This window comes from Diceros bicornis, chromosome 6 (genome assembly GCF_020826845.1).
Source record: "Diceros bicornis minor isolate mBicDic1 chromosome 6, mDicBic1.mat.cur, whole genome shotgun sequence".
Taxonomy (NCBI): Eukaryota; Metazoa; Chordata; class Mammalia; order Perissodactyla; family Rhinocerotidae; genus Diceros; species Diceros bicornis.
In genome coordinates this window covers 61,323,210-61,344,249 of record NC_080745.1, presented here as the reverse complement: position 1 = coordinate 61,344,249, position 21,040 = coordinate 61,323,210, and the positions used below count along the sequence as shown (strand labels likewise).

General features: G+C 44.7%; 1 protein-coding gene across 8 annotated transcripts in view; it reads left to right on the top strand.

Annotated features, from left to right (window-relative positions):
* Nucleotides 1-21,040, top strand: part of SORBS1 (sorbin and SH3 domain containing 1) — a 218,966-nt gene that overhangs the window by 174,697 nt on the left and 23,229 nt on the right. For 5 of the 8 annotated variants that reach the window (XM_058543600.1, XM_058543598.1, XM_058543595.1 and 2 more), the window contains 7 exons: nucleotides 4,684-4,856; nucleotides 7,472-7,557; nucleotides 11,005-11,172; nucleotides 15,285-15,331; nucleotides 18,844-18,958; nucleotides 19,106-19,231; nucleotides 20,787-20,981. In XM_058543600.1, the coding sequence (XP_058399583.1) occupies nucleotides 4,684-4,856; nucleotides 7,472-7,557; nucleotides 11,005-11,172; nucleotides 15,285-15,331; nucleotides 18,844-18,958; nucleotides 19,106-19,231; nucleotides 20,787-20,981 (910 nt within the window). Of the gene's footprint in view, nucleotides 1-4,683; nucleotides 4,857-5,340; nucleotides 6,817-7,471; nucleotides 7,558-11,004; nucleotides 11,173-15,284; nucleotides 15,332-18,843; nucleotides 18,959-19,105; nucleotides 19,232-20,786; nucleotides 20,982-21,040 lie in introns of all 8 variants that reach the window. The other 3 variants (XM_058543601.1, XM_058543599.1, XM_058543602.1) reach the window with 2 other exon arrangements.

Genomic DNA, 21,040 nt, shown 5'->3' with positions numbered 1-21,040 from the left:
CTTTATTTTCCCAAACCAGCCTTAGGATTCTGTCTGGGAGAGGTGTGCACTCCTCAATCACTTCTTCATGGTGTAACTACCAGCCTCCTTTCCCCCTCCCTCAAACCATCCTGAGTCCTCTTCCAGATTACTTGTCTCAGTACTTGGCTGTGCGGCTATTGTCCCTGCTGAAGATGTTTCAGTGCTGCCCCTCCCTCTTACATATATGGTAAATAGCAAGCATTTTAGCTTGTGTACATAGGCCCCAAGTGAGCTTTCCTATCCCCAATCTCATGGTAGTGCCTCTAATGGCACTTACTTCTCTTGCTGTATACGTGAATTATGCTCTTGTGTTTTTATAACTGCTATAAATTATAAACTCAAAACACAAACCACCTGAAGAACTATATGAACCATTAAAGACTCCCCTGGACCTTAAAAATGTGTCCGAAATCTGTGTGCATATAAGCATTTAATTTCATAGAATCATTTATTCCACCAATATTTATTGAACAACAGTGCTAGGCACCTGGCATGCAAACTTTAATAAGATAAACTGCCTGCCATCAAGGGGCTCAGAGTGTAATGGGGAGACAGACTTGTAAATAACAATCAGAATCCACTGTGGTAAATGCAATAATGGGAGCCAAGCGGGAGTGAGCACCTCTGTTTTGTGGGGGAGGAAGGGAAGGCTTTATAGAGGAGCAGCAAATAAAAAATGAATAACAATAACATAATTTTATAAATACGAAAAATAAATTTTTTTCGTGCAATACAAAAAGCTATAAGATGAAATCGCCCTCTCCAGATTGTCTAGACTCCCTTTTCCAAAGGCACAGTTAATAACAGTTACTTTTTTTTTTGTTCCTGAAAACACCAAGTGGTTTTGAACCGTGAATTCCATGAGCCTGGAATTTTTTGTCTGTTTGGTTCCCTCTTGAATCTCCACCCAGGAGAATGATTGATACTTAATAGGTGCTCAATAAGTATTTGTTGAGTGAATAAAATGAGCAGTGGAATGACATAAGGAGATCTTTTCTAGAAATATCATTGGCAGTGGTTTGCAAAGATCATTGGAGGGAGTCAGGGCTGAAGATTGGGGAGTGATTGTGTGTTTACTGCAGAGGTGTAGGTGAGCAGTGGTGAGGGGGTGGCCAGGGAGGTAGAGAGCGTAGGGATTAATGTGAGCTGTGTCAAGGATAGGGAGTAAGCAGGACTTTGTGACTGATTAGGTTTGGGGAGCAAGGAGAGGGAGAAGGGGGTTGATTCCCTGGGCTCTCTGTCTTGGGTGATGGGAGATAGAGGATCAGAGCTGTGTTTGGTTTGGGACATGTTTGGTTTAAGATGCCTGAGGAACATCCAAGTGGAGATTTCTAGAAGGCAGTTGAATGCGTGTGTCTAGAGCTCAAAAGAAAGGTCTAGATAGATAACAGATTTGAAAGTGGACTATCTCACCACACCTATTACTTTTGCACATGAAAGAAATTGAGACTGAGAGAAACAGGTTGTTTCCAAGTTTTTAAACAGAGCAGGTTTGCCTCAGCTGATCCACATTCCTTATTGGAGTCAGGCTGGAATCACAGCCTGCCAGGACCCCGCCCGCCTCCTCTAGAGCCCCCTTTAGCACAACTGGAAACAGTTGGCCCCAAGATGATGGCTCTCTTCTCTCACTTCATTCTTCCAGTGAGAGCGTTTTTGTTGAATCCCCTGGAAACTCAGCAGCCGGCTCTGCCTCTTAGCCAGAGCGTGAGTTCTCCACACTGTCTCCTCCTGGCTTGCTCCTTCTGACCTGAGAACTGGCTCAACACAAGCTGCTGAGAGCTGAGCTTCTGGACTGGACTTGTTAAGTAGTCAGTAGCTGCTAATCCTGATGGGGCCTTTCTCAGTCAGCCTGGTTGAGGCTTTTCTCATCCTCTCTCATCTATTTGAACGCAACAGGCATCCAACAACTCTGTCACCTTCTGCAAATGCCTTCACCACTCTGGTCCTCAGTTTCCCCTTTGGTACAGTGGAACAATGTTGTCTGTCTTTCCAACTTTAGGAGATCTGATGGAGATGATACATTTAAAAACATTGTTCTAGAGCTTTTAGATATTGTTTTTAAACAAGTAGCACCTCCGTTGCAAAGTGTTACACATCTGGAGAAAACATGTTGGCATCAGTATCAGAAGGAAAACAATTGGCTATAGCAAATCCATTCTGAGAGGTTTCCTGAGTGCTGGTTTGTTGTTCTGGTGGAGAAGCAGGAAAAAATGGTGATAATGGTGGACTAAAGCCAGAAAATGGGGTGGCTGTGGGTGGGAAGTGAGTTCTGATCACTGATGAGGTAGAGGACGCATGAGGTCAGGCATCCGGTTACGGCCAAGAGTCGTGACCAAGATTAGGAGGAACTAGGCAAGATGGGGTTGGAAGTTCTGACTGAGGCTGAGGCACTTCAAAGGGCAGCAGGGGAGAAGCTGCTGTCACAGTCACTCCCCAGCGCTCAGGGAGGTCTGGAAGCCCCACGCCAGGGCCAGCAGGGCTTTAGAGACTGTCCTCTCGCAAAATGGACCTCAGTCACCACAACTGTTGGTTGGCAAGGCTAAAGGATATCCATACCTGGATCGTTTTTGCAGTTGAGGTTGTACAAAAGCAGAAACATGGGGTTAAAGTGAAGGACAAAATTGGAAAATGCAACCACAACGAGAGCATGGACTGTGAAAGGGAAATTTAAAAACGGGGCAGATTTATTTTTAATCACAAAATTCAAAGTTAAAGCCAGTTTCAATGAGCTTACGTTTATTGAAATTGGCCACAACCTTACAAGTCACCTTTAGGGGTCCTCCAGCCCTCTAGCAAGAGTTGATGGCTTTTATCAATCAGAACCTGGAGGGGGGCGGTGGCACGGGAGGGGTGGGGGGGGTGGGGGGGAATGGGGGGAGGTGAGCGCCCCCTGCAGGCAGAAGCAGGAGAGCCAAAAGCTGTGTGGGTGGCAGCCCTTGTCCCTAAGCCTGGCCCCCCAGCCTGGCAAGCCATGCCTTGTCATCTCTAGGGGTGGGAGTGGGCACCTCCAGGCAGGGGCCAGGGGTACCAGTAAGGACAGCCAGCCTAAGCCTGGGCCATCCTAATTCCGGGCAGTCTTACTCTTCCACCATTCTGATGACTCTGTGGTCACCGATGTCAGGAGCTGGGAGTGAATGTGATATAATTCTTATACTTGTGGGAGAATTTCTAAATACATAATTTCACAAAGACATATCCTTAGATCATGTGCGCCAATTTTACTTTCAGAAAATGTGACCTTTTATTCATTCAACAAATATTTATTGAGTGTGCCTGTGGACCCTAGAGTGTAGTGGGCTCCTGCAAACAAGGGCACAGCCTGGGGAAAGAGACTTGCCCCGTCCTGCCCCGGCCGGAGGTTTCTCGTCTGAGACACACACCCTGGAGGCTGCTGTGTCTACTTACTTCGCTCACATGCTTTTACATTCTCAGCTTTGAGGGTTGGTTTTCTTTTCCCATAGATTCCCAGTAATGTTCTTCTGTCTCGGCTGAGGAAAAGGGAAAAGCATTTCATTCCCTGACCTAGGCCAGAGAGAATGATGTATGAGTGTTCACTATCATAATTCTTTAAGCTTTCCTATACACTTGATCATATTCATAATAAAATATTGGGATGAAGAAATTGGAATGAAGCTGTATGCATCTTCAGAGCTTGAGAAGTCCATACTGATACCAATAAAGTGAAATCAGTAGGATTGGAAAGCAGCCTAGCAGAAGCCTGAGTACTTTTGTGAGAAGGGGTCATTCACTTGTCTGAGTGAGAGAGTGCGTGCGTGTGAGTGTGTGTACACGTGTCAGTGGGTGAGGCGTAGAAAACGGGAATTAGGGGAAGGGGAGGGAGGGCTTCAGTGAGTAAGTGCTCTTAGATTTTTCTGTGCCTCACCTCATTCCAAAAGGGATTTGTGGTAACTTGCAAAAATACCTAGAATTTCAACAAGATAAAAATAAACAAAGGATATAAATGAGCAGTAGTTTATACTCATAACGCATGTCATAAGGTTCTGAATACAAATTTTGAAAGAAGTGGGTGTAAAATGGCTGGGATGATAAGAGCAGATAGAATCCCAGGTTCCAGCTGCACTTGGTGGCTGATTTTCCTGGAGACCCAGGACAGCTGAGCCTCTTCCTTTCACTGCTGATTTTAATTGTGAAGAATAACCCAGAAAATAATCCAAGTAGTGAACTTGTAAGTCACCAACTCTGGCTGGTGACATGTCAGAGGCTCTACTCATGTCCTCGACTGTTCTACCTTGTGTGCAGCCACTGGGCCCCCAGCACTCCTTTCCCGTCCCCTCCTCCCAGTCTGTCTCCTGACCTCCCCCATACCCTCCCCCACCTCTGCTCCTGCCCTCCCTCCCCAGGCAGTGTTTCTCAGAGTTATTCTTTTAAAGCACAAGTGCAGTTGTCTCAGAGCACTTTGCTGTTTGGACATGATTCCTGAGCCTTCAGGGGCACCCGTGGGCCTGTCTTGTCTGTAAAACTCGATGTCTAAGTTCTACTTAGAATGCCCTTTAGAAAGGAGGGTGCTTGATTAGGATGTCAGGAAGTGTTTCTTATCCTCAGTTGGTAATGTGCTTTTTAGAAAAATGTTAAAAATACTAATTTCTATTCTTTCTTTGTTTTTCCTCTTCTCTCTTTCCTTTAACATTGTATTGTTCATAGTATATATTCTTCCAACTTCCACGCAGTAAAGAGGGAATCAGATGGGGCTCCTGGGGACCTGGCTAGCTTGGAGAACGAGAGGCAGATTTATAAAAGCGTCCTGGAAGGTGGAGACATCCCTCTCCAGGGCCTGAGTGGGCTCAAGCGACCATCCAGCTCGGCCTCCACTAAAGGTAACTGAGCATAGCCTGCAGGCCTCCCGGCCGTCCACACTGCTCTCAGGGTGTTGGCAGTGGGTGAACCTCTGCCACGGAAATAAGGTTGCCTTGTTCAGATCCCTGTCCAGGTGTTTGAGTGCTCTGAGCCCCTCCCCTAGTTTCTCACCGGCCATTTTTCTTTCTGGTGTTAATAGTTTCCCTTCCTTTGAACCCCCATCCTTGCTCTCCCTGAAGCATCTCTCTTTTTTCGTTCTGATTCCCTTTTCTTAGAAATTAGCTGAGCTTTAGCCCTTCCTAACTCTAGTAGGGTGGCCATTTTTTGTTGCATCTTTGCACCTGCTTTGCAGCACAGATTATTTTGCTTCCAGATATCAACTGGAAATTAAAAAAAAAAAAGCCCTTATGACAAATGAGCATGTTACCTCTCCTTTTTTTTTTTTTTAGCAGCTTTCAGCTTTAACCTAATGGGTCTGTTTATTTTATTCTGCATGCTTTCCAGTGGATCGTAAAGGTGGGAATGCTCACATGATTTCTTCATCTTCGGTTCATAGCCGAACGGTTAACACTAGCAATGCGTTAGGCCCTGTATGTAAGCACAAGAAACCCCTGTCGGCTGCGAAAGCCTGCATTTCAGAAATCCTTCCTTCCAAATTCAAACCCAGGCTCTCTGCTCCCAGCACTCTTTTGCAGGAACAGAAGAGCATACTCTTGCCATCAGAAAAGGCTCAGAGCTGTGAGAACCTTTGTGTTTCAGTTTCTTTGCATGATTCCAAGAGAAGTCTCCCCCTCCAAGTGGGGGGGAGCATCGAGAACCTGCTCATGCACTCCCGGCGGGATTATGACAGCAAGTCAAGCAGTACCATGAGCCTGCAGGAGTACAGCACCAGTGCCAGGAGGCCCTGCCCTCTCTCCAGAAAGGCTGGGTTGCAGTTTTCTATGTTCTACCGGGACATGCACCAGATCAACCGAGCTGGCCTCTTCCTGGGATCTGTCTCCTCCTCCAGTGTGCGGGATCTTGCCTCCCACTTTGAAAGGAGCAGCCTGGCATTGGCCAGGGGTGAGCTGGGCACCAGTCAGGAGAGTTCAGAGCACATCCCTAAGCACACTGTCTCCTCCCGCATCACAGCTTTTGAGCAGCTGATTCAGCGGTCCCGGTCCATGCCATCCCTGGACCTGTCCGGCCGGCTGAGCAAGTCCCCTACACCTATGTTGTCCCGGAGTGGCCTGACTTCGGCCCGCTCCGCCGAGTCCCTCCTGGAGTCAACCAAGCTCCGGCCCAGGGAGATGGACGGGATGAACCCCGGGGACGTCTATGCCTCCCCAACACGTAGCAATATGGTGGACCCCACCCTGGGCTTCAGGGGCCTCGTGCCTTCTGAGCCCCTCTCTGCCTGCTCCGATGAGCTCGACCGCTATTCAAACATCTCCAGTGACAGCAGAGAGGGCAGCAGTGGCAGTGTTCACGGAGACTTCCCCAGACACCGCCTCAACAAGTGTAAGGGCACCTGCCCGGCCTCGTACACCCGCTTCACCACCATCCGGAAGCACGAGCAGCAGCAGAGCTCCAGACAGCCTGAGTGGCGCCCGGACTCCAGAGGGGACAAGAGCACGCTCCTCAGGAACATCTACCTGATGAGCCCCCTCCCTTTTCGGTTGAAAAAGCCTCTCCAGTACTACCCCAGACAGCCTTCCCCTGGTGACTTCTCAGGACCCCGGGCGAGCCAGAAGCCAGACCTCCCGAGTCAGCCCCATCAGGACGAGCCCCTCTCTGGGGGAAAGCCCTCAGTTCCCAAACGCTTGTCCTCCCGACACACCATGGCCAGGCTCAGCCGGGTCTCAGAGGCCCCTCAGGAGAGACCCGCGGTCCCTGAGGCCTGCCCGAGAGCCTTTACTAACGGGAACTCTGTGCCGTACTCAGACCACGGCCTGGACAGGAACAACAACCCACAAAGTGCACTGGGAGCGTCCCTTGGAGGTGGCATTTTATGTATTTGCTGGTCTCACCTCACCCGTCTCTCCACTGTGCTTGCTTTGTCCCTCCTCCCGTGTGCCCTTGGTGCTCATTTTCTGGTCCGTCCTTTGTTTTCTGTTTGTTTTGCTTGGCAATTAATCATGGCTCGTAGTGGCTGCACTTCTTTAAAAACAAAGCTCTCATGTCATTTAGACTAACCACCAAACTCTGTTTCGAAAGAAAAATTGGCCGTTTAGCTCATCTGAGAAATTGGTTCATTTGAACTCCTGAACCCCTTGCCGTTGGCGCCAATCCCAACTCACCTGTGGTTTTTTGAGAGGCAGCCTCTCTCGGTGGCCCTGTGTGTGTGTGAGTGTACGGTGTGTCCCCGTGAGATCCTGCACGCCTCTCACTAGGGACACTTTACAAAGAAGGTCCTCTCTCTTTGCTCACCTTTTGTCTTCTGATTAGTTTTCTTTGTATTAAACCAGTTCACAAATAAATCCAAAAAGTGGGAGGGGTGATCTGGGTTTTTTTTCCTTCAGAATTTGATTATTGGTCATTGGTCTCAACGATGGTAAAAACTTGATATTTATCATGGATTAAAGGTGAAATCTTTTCCTAATCTGGCTTCCCACTAAATCTTTGCCTATTTTAATTCTACTTTGTTGTTTTGAAGATTCAGAATCACCAAGACATTTTATACCAGCCGATTACTTGGAATCCACGGAAGAATTTATTCGAAGGCGTCATGATGATAAAGAGGTAAATGCCATCTTTAAAATCTCTTAGCTCTTGCACAGATTAAAAATATGAAGGAAGTGGGGCCGGCCTGGTGGCACAGTGGTTAAGTGCGCGCGCTCTGCTTTGGTGGCCCAGGGTTCACAGGTTCGGATCCCCGGATGCGCACTGACGCACTGCTTGTCAAGCCATGCTGTGGCGGCGTCCCATATAAAGTAGAGGAAGGTGGGCACGGATGTTAGCGCAGGGCCAATCTTCCTCAGCAAAAAAGAGGAATGATTGGCATCGGATGTTAGCTCAGGCTAATCTTCCTCACACACACACACGCACATACACAAATGTATATATATATGATGGAAGAAAACATTCTAGACATCTGTCAGAGAGGTGATATGGCCTAGCAATTGGAAGCAAAGATTGGGGTTTTCACAAGTGACTTTTTATATGACATAGGCTCAGTCATTCCTCTTTTAGTCCGCTTTTCCAAAAAGTAGGACTGATTACCCCAAGGCACTAGGTTCTAAATGCCAAGTGCAGCCAGTGCTGCTGCACAGGAGGTTGCCCACCACTGCATTCAGTGCCTTGTAAGGGGAACCTTGAGTTTGCTTCACTCTTTCATCCCTCCCCTTAACCCCCGCCTTATTGTTCTCTAGGGAAATCCACCCACATATTTCTCCAATACTGCCCACCCCTCTGTTGGCACAAAGCACAGTTCATATTGGGAAGGATGCTGTAGGAGAAAGAGGAAACTGAAAAATAATGACCATGATACATTTTGTAAAACAATTTGGAGAAGTTGCCTTTAACTCAGAAGAAGAGGGATACCCCAATAAATGTTGGTAAATCCCAGCCAAGAACTTCGGGATGTGGACTTTTTTGTGTAGCTACTGAAATGTCTGTGCTGCATTGGTATGACTGATGGCTGGGAAAGGAGCCCATCCTCTTTGAGGTTTAGAAAGAGGTAGTTCTATATATCGGCTTAAATGGGCAAAATCACAAGTTTCTGTTGTGATAAAGTGTTGTTAAGAGGCCTGCTTTCTGGACTTTGCATTCCCAGGAGAAGGAGTCCTGTAGATTAAACAAACTCTGATGCCCATTTTCCTTTAATGACTTAAGAGATGGAAGAATTGCTTTGAACCGGGTGGCGGGAGGGGGAGGGTGCTCATGTGTACACAGCTCTGTCCCTTTCCCTGTAAAGTCTGAAGCCCTTTTTCTATGTTGTTCTGTTTTCTTGAGTGGTTTCTGAGTTTAGGTGGATTTTCCTTAAGGATTTAGGGCAAGGCTGACTGTGAGGAGAGCTGGATTATATCATTGCTGCCAGATGGTGAGACAAAAGACAAAAGAGAGACCATAGCTCTCCCCCTCTCCAGGCATAATACAGACAGTATTCAGTAAGATGCTTGCACCCATCCGTGGGAAGAAACAGGAGGAAGCATTAGATATGGAGAATTATTTGTAATAACGAGGTGAAAAACTCACATACAATAGGTATTCATCAAGCCACAGAACAGATTCATTTCTAGTCACTGTCACTGAGATACAAGACTCCCACCTGTGGTAGCCTGGGCTGCTATGATGAAAGAAGAGGACATTCCATTTTGCTAGTTAAACCCTGTATCCAACATGGAAGGTTTTGTGATAGAGTTCTTGCCTACCACACAGGCGGCATATCTTACTTAGTTGGTTTAGCAATTGCTGTGTTAAAAGGTGCATACAGAAGGTGAGCAGCTTGTTTCCTAAATAACACTGGCTCACAGATGCTTAAAAATTTTGTGTCTTTGTTCATGGTTTTTGGCTTATGTGGTTAAACGATGAGAATGTGGATTTACCAAGGTCAGATTCAAGCACTGGGTTGGAGCTTTGCTCCATTCGCTGTCCACTTTCATTGATTTTATGTAACCTTGGCCAGAGCACCAGGGGTATGGCAGCCTCAAGCATCAGTCCGTTCCCATGGCCACAGAAACAACTCACACTTCCCAGCTAATAGAGTGGCAGTCTTGGCATTTTTCTATGCAAATGCTTTATTATTAAGATTGATGATATGGCATTTCAGAAAATGAGAACGTGTCAGTCCTAGAAGGGACATTAGTGGTCATCTAGCCAATCCTCTTGTTTTATGCAGGAAATGACCCCACCAGGGTAGTGGCTTGCCCGGGGCCACATAGCACATTAACTTATACCAGAAGTAGAGCTAGAAACCAGGGCTCTACAAAGCACTTTTTCGTGTCTTTTCTCATTTAGTCTTTACAACTTGCCTGAACACTGGAAATCCCACAGCCATTTTATTATTTGTTGACCCTGGAGAAAAATAGAAAAATGGGCCCACCATCCTTTGGGGCTAGGTGTCACTTGAGTCATTCAGTTGCCTGCTAGAAGAAGACTGATGTTTTATTGACAATGCTAAGAATGATAAGTTCTAATTAATGCTTTCCTATAAAGAATGTTAATCCCAGGAACGTATGATTGGTATGGAATAAGAAAATACCTTAAAATTCTATTCTATGGGGTCATTTCTGTAGGCAATGAGGACATTTGGTAAAATGCAACATTACTTAATTATTTTAAAAGGCCTTTAAAAATAGAAATAGATGACTATTTCCTTAGTTTAGGAGAGGATATTTCTTCTAAACCCAAGTGCCATTATTCTTAGTTTATCTTCCCTATTTATATTCTACATCATTCCCTTAAGCTCAGTTTAATTTCACCTAATAAAGAAATTTCACCTAAGTAAAAAAGTACCTAAGAAAGTAACTGATGCTGTCTGCTAGTTACATAGCCTTTGGTGCATGTGCTAAGGCCTCCTAAAAATTGTACCCGGAAGAAGGATTGGGTGGCCTAGGAGAAGGGGTGCCATATTTTCAGAAACGGGCTTCTCTACTCTTTCGAGCACGTTAGAGTAACAGACATAGGAAGCACAAAAATGACCTAGTTGCCATAGACCCTCACCTAGCCAAAGCCCATAGCAGGCCTGATTTGGGCAGGAGAAATCAGCCAGCCCTGGTCCCACCATGGGAATACACTGTGGGAACTCATCACTGACTCAGCCAGGTAAGGAAGCACTTCCAGCCCCATGTCACCAGCCCAGCATGCTTGTGAATGTTCTGGATGTACCCTGGGTCACCTGGCCTTTGCTGCCCGTGTATCAGGAGGCAGGAAGGAAGCTTTTGGCTGAGCCAGGGGATAGTTTGTAGACAGTGTAACTGTATAGAATTCATCCTTCCCGTGTCCCAGCGCTCCCCAGGTGGGTTTCTCCTGTGCAGTGCTGTCTCCTTCCTACACAGTGCGTGGGGGTGGGGGGGTTTTGGTTACAACAGGAACATAGTAGTTGTGACCATAAAGCCCCTCTGACATCTGACCTTAAAATTTCCTCCCTATTGACCCAGCACCTTTTCCCGTAGTTGTTTTTGTTGGCAGTTTTCCAATACCCTGGACCAGATGATTCACTGCCCATTTTATGCAATTTCATGGCAGAAACTTTTAGCGGACCAGAGACGACTTAAACGAGAGCAAGAAGAAGCCGATATTGCAGCTCGACGCCACACGGGCGTCATTCCGACGCACCATCAGTTTATCACTAATGAGCGCTTTGGGGACCTCCTCAATATAGACGATACGGCAAAAAGGAAATCTGGGTCAGAGGTCTGTTTTGGTCGCCTCGATCTGCTGCTTGACCCAAAGCAATATTTGCCTCCCTTCAGCATTGCCCTCGGGAGGCCAGATTAGTTCTCCCAACAGCATCTGTCATCCTGGCTTCCTTAGGCTTGCTTTGGCTCTGCTGTGGCTGGTCCGTGGACATGACTCCCATTACGTCCTGTGCTCTGTATGTTCAAGCATGCCTGGCTGTGGGGCCTGGATCTGCTGGCGTACACCCCTGATGCATGCCTTAGAGCATTGGCTGCCTTCATGAGTCCAGTCCTCTACATCCTGCATTTTATCATGATACTGTGCTGCCTGTGCATTCTGCTTAGAAACCTAAACCTTAGACCATATGCATTAGTAGCTGTAGTGTGGGCAATTATAAGATTCTTCTTTGGAGAGATGGTTTAATGAAACTTATATTACAAAAGTTAGCTAGTGATGCATTGTTTACACCATTTACACAGGCTCCAAAATTTAGTGAGATTAATATTGGAATACCAGAGAACAATACTGCTGCTTGGTATTCTACAATGAATTAATTGAATAAAATGTTCACTAGTTCTGAAGACTCACTGAAGAATTTTGAAACCCAAGGAATTTTGCAGTTAGGATGAGCCTATGGAGAGGAAGAGAGCACTCTGAGAGACATTTCAATTGTTTCCTTAATTTTGACATTTCTCAGCTGAGATTACAAAACTTGACCTTATGAAAGGAACGAAGATGCACAAACCTTTGAAGTGGTTTTATCCCGGCCTTGGCTCCTGCCCTAAGGTCAACGTGTTCAAATTCTTGTGCTGGCCAGTGCTGCCTCTTGCGTCAGAGTTTGTTTTGCCACGTGACCCTAAGTAGCCCTGCTGAAGATTAGCTCCTTTTGGGGAAGTGTGTCTATCTGGGGCTGGGGGGGGTAGGGAAACGGGGGAGTGACTCCAAAGTATGTACAGTTTTACAATCTTTCAATATAATAGTAGGTTAATATTCGTGGTTCTATCTTTTGAGTGACAGGGGCACCACTGGCTACTCGTCAAATGGTTTGTTTTTTGTTTTGTTATTTTAAAGAAATAGAAGGTGTCTGTGACAAAGAGAAGAAAGAGAGAACCAGATTAAAAGCGGGAAAGCTGGGGAGGGGAAGGAGACTTGAAGGTGATGGAGAAAAAGAAAATGTGATAAGGAAGAGGCAGAAGTTAGCAAATGTTACTCAGATGCAAGGGATAGGCAGCCCTCAGCGTTCCAGCTCCTCAAAACTGCCCTGTCTGAAGGCTCTAGTCATGGATTATCCTCATACACAGGCCAGCCTGCTTGTGAGTGATGGAGAAGACAGGAACATGCAAACGCCCCCCAGGGCTGCACACTCACACGTATAGACAATACGTGCAAAAGAGTATGCCACTGGGGCAGAATACCCATGGGCAGAGGCAGGTACTGCCCAACCAGCTCCTCCTCCCTTCTAGAACAGTGATTTTCAACCTTGGGTGCATCAGAATCCCGTACGGGCCTGTTAAAATACTGATTGCTGGGCCCCATCCACAAAGTTTCTTGATTCTGGAGTGGGGCTTGAGAATTTGCAGTTCTGACCAGTTCCCAGGTGATGCTGATACCAGTTTAGGGACCACACTTTGAAAATCACTGCTCTAGATGTTGACTAACGAACGTGAGAAAACAGAGACCCAACAAGTCCCAGGTGCTTTGGGCTGTGTAGACATATTTCAGTCCCATTCAGTAGCATTTGGGTGAGTACCAATTCTGTGCAAGACCCTATGGGGAGGCAGAAATAGGACTCAGACTGCCCTTGGGAAGCTGATAGTCTAGTGGAAGAGGCACCCTTATAATAATTATCTCTGTTGTAGTAAGTAACACAATGCTGTGGGAGGAAAAGATGGATGTGGCCTCAGGCAGATATAGAAAGATAAAGAGGGAGATGCTGTTTTGTATAACCAATGATGACTCACGTAATATATCTTAGGAGTTCAATGGTATCAGCCTTTCTCAACTTTGAGTAAGGCATGGATTCCCTTTAATGAAGAAAGAAAAAAAAGTCACCAAGGGCCAGCCCAGTGGCGCAAGTGGTTAAGTGTGCGGGCTCAGCTGCAGCGGCCCGGGGTTGGCCAGTTTGGATCCCCGGCACTCACCAGCTCACTGCTTGGCAAACCATGCTGTGGTGGCGTCCCATATTAAGTGGAGGAAGATGGGCATGGATGTTAGCCCAGGGCCAGTCTTCCTCAGCAAAAAAAACAAAATAAAAGAGGAAGATTGGCAGATGTTAGCACAGGGCTCATCTCACACACACACAAAAAAACCAACCACCAGTATTGACCTAAGCCAATTTATAAATTAAATAGTAAACCACACCTATGCACTTTTATTAATTGATAGGAGATACCGTTTTGCCTGAACTCAATTACCACTCAAAATGTGAATCTGGTGCTGTTTTGGTATAAATTTTGTAAAATTCACGCAGTTCTACAGCTGTCTGTCATGGGGTGACAACCACTTTTTTGATTGGCATCACTGTGAAATTTTTGTCCTTTCAATTTTGGTCATTTGGCCTACAACTGTTAAATTATACTTTTTGGTCACACACAGACACAAATGCAGGCATTGAAATTGTGTGGCATTGATTATAAGATAGACATTCAGTTGACCTCTAATATGTATGTGTATAGATGGATGGAAACATCAACAGGAACATGCAAAAATAAAAAATTCTTGTGGAGAATTCATGGCCCTTAAGTTAGATCCCTACAAGACCCCAACTTGAGGAGCCTGGAAATATTGGGGTATCACTGAGGGATGAGAGTCTAAAACTAAGCTTGATGAAGATTTAAATACCTTTTTTTTTTTATTGCCTAGAGTCTCCCATTTTTCCATTCCTTCTAATATTGAAGAGGAAGTGTGTAATTTAATTTCCATCATCTTGTTTATCTAGACCAGAAAGTGATAGCCGTTGAAGTGGTTGGAGCTGCTCATGGCTAGGGGCAGACTTATACTGGCAGCCATAAACAGCTTGCTCACATGATTTCTCCCCCCTACCTTTCATTAAAAAAAAAAAGTTAGTTAAAGTATCTACTTTTAATAATGGGGAAGAAAGATATGCAAATAAACATGGTAAGTCAAGGTGAACTTTTTGCTGGAATTGGAAATGAAGAAATTCCAGACGGAGAAGGAGGTCTAGACAAGGTATAGCAAATACAGGAAGAGTGTAATAAAAGATAAAGGCAGTTAGGTATGAGTGGGGAGAAATTACTCAAAGGCCTTAACCCACATCAGGAATTGAGATTTGTTCTGAGGGACAGTTGAGAGCCTTGGCTAACTTCAAAGCAAGGAAGTGATGTGGCAGAAGTATTTGAGGAATGTTATTTGTGCTCCTGAGTGACAGTAGATTAGAATGAAGAGTATGTGAAGTCAAAGGAAGCTTTGTGCCTGTAGAAACTAGAGGTCAGACCTGAGCAGGGTTGTGGAGGGATGGAGGGTGGGTTGGCGTGACCTAATGACAGACTTGATGAGGAAGTAGAGACTGGGGCTGAGGATGACTTCCAGGCCTGGGGGTCTGGAAGGAGAGGGCTGCCCAACAGGAATGGAAGCCCTAGAGAAAGAATGAGCTCAGGGATCGCTTTATCTGGCTTTTTGGATGATCTCACAGACCATGAGAGATACACAGAATTGAAGATGACGTGAGAGGTGAATCAGGCTTTCATCCACTTGCAGATCATAATTTAAGTCGGACAAATAGAAAATGTCCCCTGAAGAGTAAGATAGTGATAATTCCAAAACAGTAGACATTCCTTGTCTTAAGACTTCTGGCTGGCTGTTTTTTTTTTGTTTTTAATAGCCACGGTCAGCTTTGGGGAACCAGCACTTCAGCTTTGGGGCTTTTCTAACTATCTCTTCCCCAAATCTGGTCATCTTTAGGGAGTTTCTCATGCATGACATAGCTGACCGAACATCCATCTAGTGCTCTGCTAAGGTCAGACAAGTAGTTTTTGCCCAGATTTCTACACCAGAACGAACTAGTTAGAGTGAATTTTTCTGCTTTGCTTTCTGGAAACTTGTCAAAATGTGTCCTTTACGTTGTGCATGAATTGTGGTTGTAACTTGTCATTGTTTCTTGTATTTAGATGAGACCTGCCAGAGCCAAATTTGACTTTAAAGCTCAGACACTAAAGTAAGTGCCACCAGTCATATTTATTTGTCATTTTAACTGCCTCTTTGAAACATAGAAGTTCCCTTTTAGAGAAGAGTTGGAGAAATATTGATAAAAACAGTAGTTGATAGAGTTTACTACCTGCCAAGCACTGTTCAAAGTATTTTACATATGTTACAAAGTACTTTATGTTACAGTGTTACATAGGTTACACTGTAATCCTCTGAGATCTGTACTAGTATTATCCCCTTTGTACAGTGGGGAAACTGAGGGACTGCAAGGTTAAGGTCAGTGATGGAGTTGGGATTCAAACCCAGGCAGCTTGGTGCCAGAGCCTGGGCTCTTTCCACTGTGCCACCCTGCCTCCTCCTATAAAGGGACTCAGTTTGCTTGATTAAGTGGTGGCTCGATCTGACCCACCCTTTGTGTGGAAGGAACCTGAACCAGCCTCTAGGAAGACATCTTTAGCAGTTTGCTGTAATATCCTGAGAGATTAAAGGCTTGTGGGAACCCACAGGAGACCAGCATTTCTCTAAGTATGTTTCTGAGAGTGCTAGCTCCATAAAACATTTCTCTGTGAGAGTGTTTCACCATAGAAATAAGTTTGGGAACCATTGCACACTATGTCTATACCTCCCTCACCCCTTGAAGACATACTTGGCTGTTGCCATTCTAATGGCTCTAGAAATCTTTCAATGAAGAAACCTAATCTGATTAGCTTATTTAACCCTGTATTATCTAAATTTAGATGACCAGGAAACATTTGTTTTCCATGGAATGAACTTTGGAAAACACTCTCCAAGACTGGGTTCCAAAAGGAACCTGTTCACTTCATATCTAATTATGGATTCAAATGGGCAGTGAGTTTTCATTGCCAGCTATGACCAGCAGCCGTCCTGTTATCTGGCTGATGGGAGGCCCCATGTCTGGTGGTGAGAAGGGGAACTCCCCATCCTTGGACGCTGGGAAAATGCTGTGTGGAGGCTGCTCAGCCATGATGCTGATCTCCTCCAACACAAAATGAGTGACCAGGCCATGGTTTCCAGAACTAGGTACAAATCTGGTGCACTTGGCTTTGTCTGTAATTACTCCAGTCCTTTAGTTCATCAGCTGACAAGAGGTGGCAGCATAATGTGCTGGAAAGATTATGGGTTTTAGAGCCCTGACTATGCCACTTACTGTCTCTGTGACTGTGGGCAAGTCACCAACCTCTCCCACCTCCAATTTCCTCATCTGTAAGATGGGCATAAAAATGCCTCTCTTGCAGGGCGTGGAGATAATACTTGTAAAACATTTTGCACAATGTAGCGGAAGTCAGCACTTTCCCTTTTTATTTTAACCAGAGAGAGAATAACAGATATATAAATTTTTAGTTTAATCAAGTAGACATAGAGACCTTTTTCCCATTTTCTTTGAACTGAGAAAGCTCTATGTAATATTCATTGGATGGTATTGTGATGATAATATTACATTACCTAGATTTCATTTAAAAAAATCTTAAAAAGTTTTTTCTTTAGAGCAGCCCTGTCAAATATAACAGGTGAGAAAGCTGAGATAGAGAGAACTTGTCACTATTTATCAGCGTTGCTCATGCTGAAGAGAGAGTTCCTTCTTTCTGACTCAGTGATTTCATTAGACCATGCTGCCTCCAAAAGCAGTTAGTGAAACTTTTTAAAAAGAGTAAATGAGAGATCCATAGACTTGAGTCTTTTAAACATCTTCAGTCACTGGATTCTATTTTTCCCCAGAGTATGTTACTCAAGAAAGCGTTCCGTGGGAACACAGGATTCAACACAGTTAAACAAGTTTCTGTCCCACAGGACTCCTCTGAGCCTCTACTGTGCCAGTGTACATGGTGACACTCCAGAAAAGATCTAAAGTGTATCTTGTTATCGTTTCTCAAACCTTGTAACCACCAGACTTTGTCATGTATATCTTTGGGAAACGGGGGTGTGGTCCAGAGTGCAGGAAGGATGGCAGGCCCCAGCACCCCATGGTACATCTCCTTTTGCTGTGACTACAGACCTCTCCTCATTCTCACACGAGCTGTCCTTTTTTCTTACTAGTGGGCCCTTACCACCCTCTCTCTAGAGCTGCAAGTCACTGAGGCTGGCAGAGTTTGGAGCCTGCAGATCTCCAGCAGGGATGGATATGCTGAGGGTCTTGCACATCCGTGTGTCCGTGGTTGGGGGTAAAAGGAGAGAACACCCCCAAGGAGGGCTATGGCAAAAATTTGGCCAAAGACATTCCTTCCTACAGAGACGAATGCCCAGAACCCCTTCATGGGCCTCTTTAGGATTAGAATCCTGTCTACCAATGTGAGACCCACAAAGGCTGCCTTGTTCTGTCCAACACAGTGCTGACTTTGTGTAGTTTTCCACATGTGCCCCCATTGTTTAGCCAGCATCTCTCACATACCGTGGGACTTCCTGGCACACTGCAAAGCAGGCACACCCCTCCAAATTGCAGTCAGAGACCTTTATTTCCATGCTATTGATTTGACTCAAATGGAAAAGATCTAGGTCATTTTTTTTTAATTCAAGAAAATTTCAAGTTACAATTTTTGTTCTCCTTTTAAGTTTTCATTTTGTTTATAATGTATCTTTATGTCTTTCTTTTTTTTAATAAAAAGTGCTGGTTAGAGGTTAACACCATTATTATTGAGGCAAACAAAGGCATGGATATAGAAATGTTGAAAAAAAGGCATGAAGAGCATTTGAAGGAATATCCACTTTTCTTTCCAAGATCTCTTTTCCATGTTGTAAAGGAAGTGAATTAACATTTACTGAGTGTTAACTATATAACTGGCACCGTCTAGGTGTTTTACTTGTAGTCTGTTGCAGAATTCTCCAACAACCCTGAATTAGCTCCTATTTTGATCAAGTATCTCAGAGATAAGAATCTTGCCCAAAGGCCCAGAGCTAGTAAATGGTATAACTGGGTTTGAACCCAGATCAGCCTAATTTCAGAGCCTTTCTACTGCATGATGATAGATGGATAGATGGTGAGGTATCTGGGTAGATGGATGGCTAAATGGATGGAATGATAGGAGGAAATCAATATAGCACAAATAATTTGAGGGTAATTTAAAGCTATGAAGGAATTCCTTGCCATGGCATTGAAGAGGGCAGTGAAGGTAGTGAAAGTATTTAGAAGGAAACATTTTTCATCATTTAATGAACATCACTTAAGACTGCTGGGTGCACTGCTATACATTGCATAAATATTCTGAGCATAAGACGGTGTTCACAAAAGATACATTGAGCAAACCACAAGAAACTAATAAGGCCTCTGAGCACTTTCGAGTGCTCATCAGTTTGAAAGTTAACATCCATTCCACAAGAGACAGGAAAAATGCCAAATGTGATGTAATTTCCTGAATAGTGAGGTTTTCACTTCCAAATATGGAGCCTTCTCTTCTGTCATTTGTGCCCTTTGACCTCACTCGAAATCTCCTTTTGCTAAAAAACTGAGTATCTTCATGTTACACATATTGAAACATCTGCTAAAATGCCATGACCCTCTGTTGACAGGGAGCTTCCTCTGCAGAAGGGAGACATCGTTTACATTTACAGGCAGATTGATCAGAACTGGTACGAAGGCGAGCACCACGGCCGGGTGGGCATCTTCCCGCGCACCTACATCGAGGTACCGCAGCTCCTTTCTTTCTAAGGAAAAGGCTGGTTGTGCCCAAGGCACCATTTCTTTACTGAAAACTTGTGTTTTGTTTCCTCATTTCCTCCCATTTCCCCATTTTCTTCTTTTCTTTCTCTTTTTCCTCTTTTCCTTTCCCAGCTGCTTCCTCCTGCTGAGAAGGCTCAGCCCAAAAAGTTAACACCAGTGCAGGTTTTGGAATATGGAGAAGCTATTGCTAAGTTTAACTTTAATGGTGACACACAAGTAGAAATGTCCTTCAGGAAGGTAAGCTGCCCTCTCATCCCATGCTGTGGGGCTTTGTTGGATGCTGTTATTGTGGGGTGTCGCCTTGCAGTGGCCTGCCAGTCAGTGCGCCTGAGAGATGTGCCTGATCAAGGATTCCATTGAAGGTAGTTGGAGAATTTTCTGAGGTGAGGTATTTGAAAGTAAACCCTAGGCTTGTCAGGATTTAACTACATTGAGTTCACCAACTAAAGGCAGTGTTTCTGGAATCTTAGTCATCTTTAACAAGCTGTATTAAACCCACATTTATTGAGCACCCAATGATGTGGTAAGTACCGTGTTGGCGACTGGGTTTTACAACACATCAGTGTGGCCTAGTGGAGAAAAGCAAGTGCTTTGACACCAGGAGAAGTTTGAAAAACTTTGAAGTCAAAAGCCACAGGTTATTAGCTGTGCAGCTTTTGGGGAGTTAAATAATTTTCTGAGCCCCATTTCCTGATATAAAAAAAATGAAGATAAATGGCTCTCATGGAGCTGTTGTAAGAGGATGAAATGCAACACCATATGTGCAGCCCCCAGCATGACCCATGGATCTAGTCACTGCTCAGTAAACAGGAGATGCCGGTATCATCATCATCATCATTGCCTTTGAGGAGCTCCGCATGCTTATTTTGAACACAATGAAGCTGTGCAGAGACTCCGTTCTTCCTAGGAATTTAAACACTCTCTTTACATGTCAAAATTCTCTGCCTTGCTAAAGTTATTAAAGTGACTGATTTTATTCAGGATTGAGAGAAATGAGCACATGCCTTGGAAAAAGATGAGCCACCTCATAGAAAAGAGAAACATTGGAAGCAACCTAATTGCCCAGCATCGGGAGACTAGTAATTAAATCATTATATGTATGTACAATAGAAGACCCTGCAGTGGTTCATTAAGCTGTGCAACGCCATTAAAAATGTAGAATTATATTTCTTGATAAATAAGGAGGCTCACTGTATGTTATTAAATATAAAAAAGCAAGTTGGAAAGGGGAAATACAGTGCATACTCAATTTTTATAAGAAAAAAATATGTGCAAGTCTAATTCACGTGTATAGAATTAAATCTAGGAAGTACACATATCAAAATATTAACAGTAGTTACCCCCACATAATAATACTATGGGTAATGATTATTTTCTGCTTTATGTTCACTTGTTTTTTAATTTTTCTATAACCATACAGGAAAAAATAGTTATTAAAAGGAAGAAAAAAGATAACCCCCCAAAACCTTTGCCTTAGGGAAAATGGATATCTGTCTGTTTTGCATTAAATGAGTCAAAAACACTACATTTGCCTGTAGCTTGGGGGAATGAATCTGACCTTCTCCTTTACTGAAATATTTAGAGACCAAGCTTAACTTCCCAGGATCCAAGTGGCTCTACTGCTGTTAGCATCTCCATCCCAGTGATATTAATTCCATTCAGGTCTAACAAGGAAGGTCTTTCTGAGGAAAGAATGTGATAAATAATGCAGGACAGCACAGGGTGCAGGCAGGGGCCTCAGACATGCTGAGGTATGGTGGGACAAGGAACCTTGCCTTGCTATGTCTTACAGGGTGAGAGGATCACGCTGCTTCGACAGGTGGATGAGAACTGGTACGAAGGGAGGATCCCAGGGACGTCCCGACAAGGCATCTTCCCCATCACTTATGTGGATGTGATCAAAAGGCCACTGGTGAAAAACCCCGTGGATTACATCGACCTGCCTTTCTCCTCCTCCCCAAGTCGTAGTGCCACCGCAAGCCCACAGGTACCTAAGCTTCTCATCACTGGTTTTCGTACTCAGCATGACAAACCCTCAATGCTATT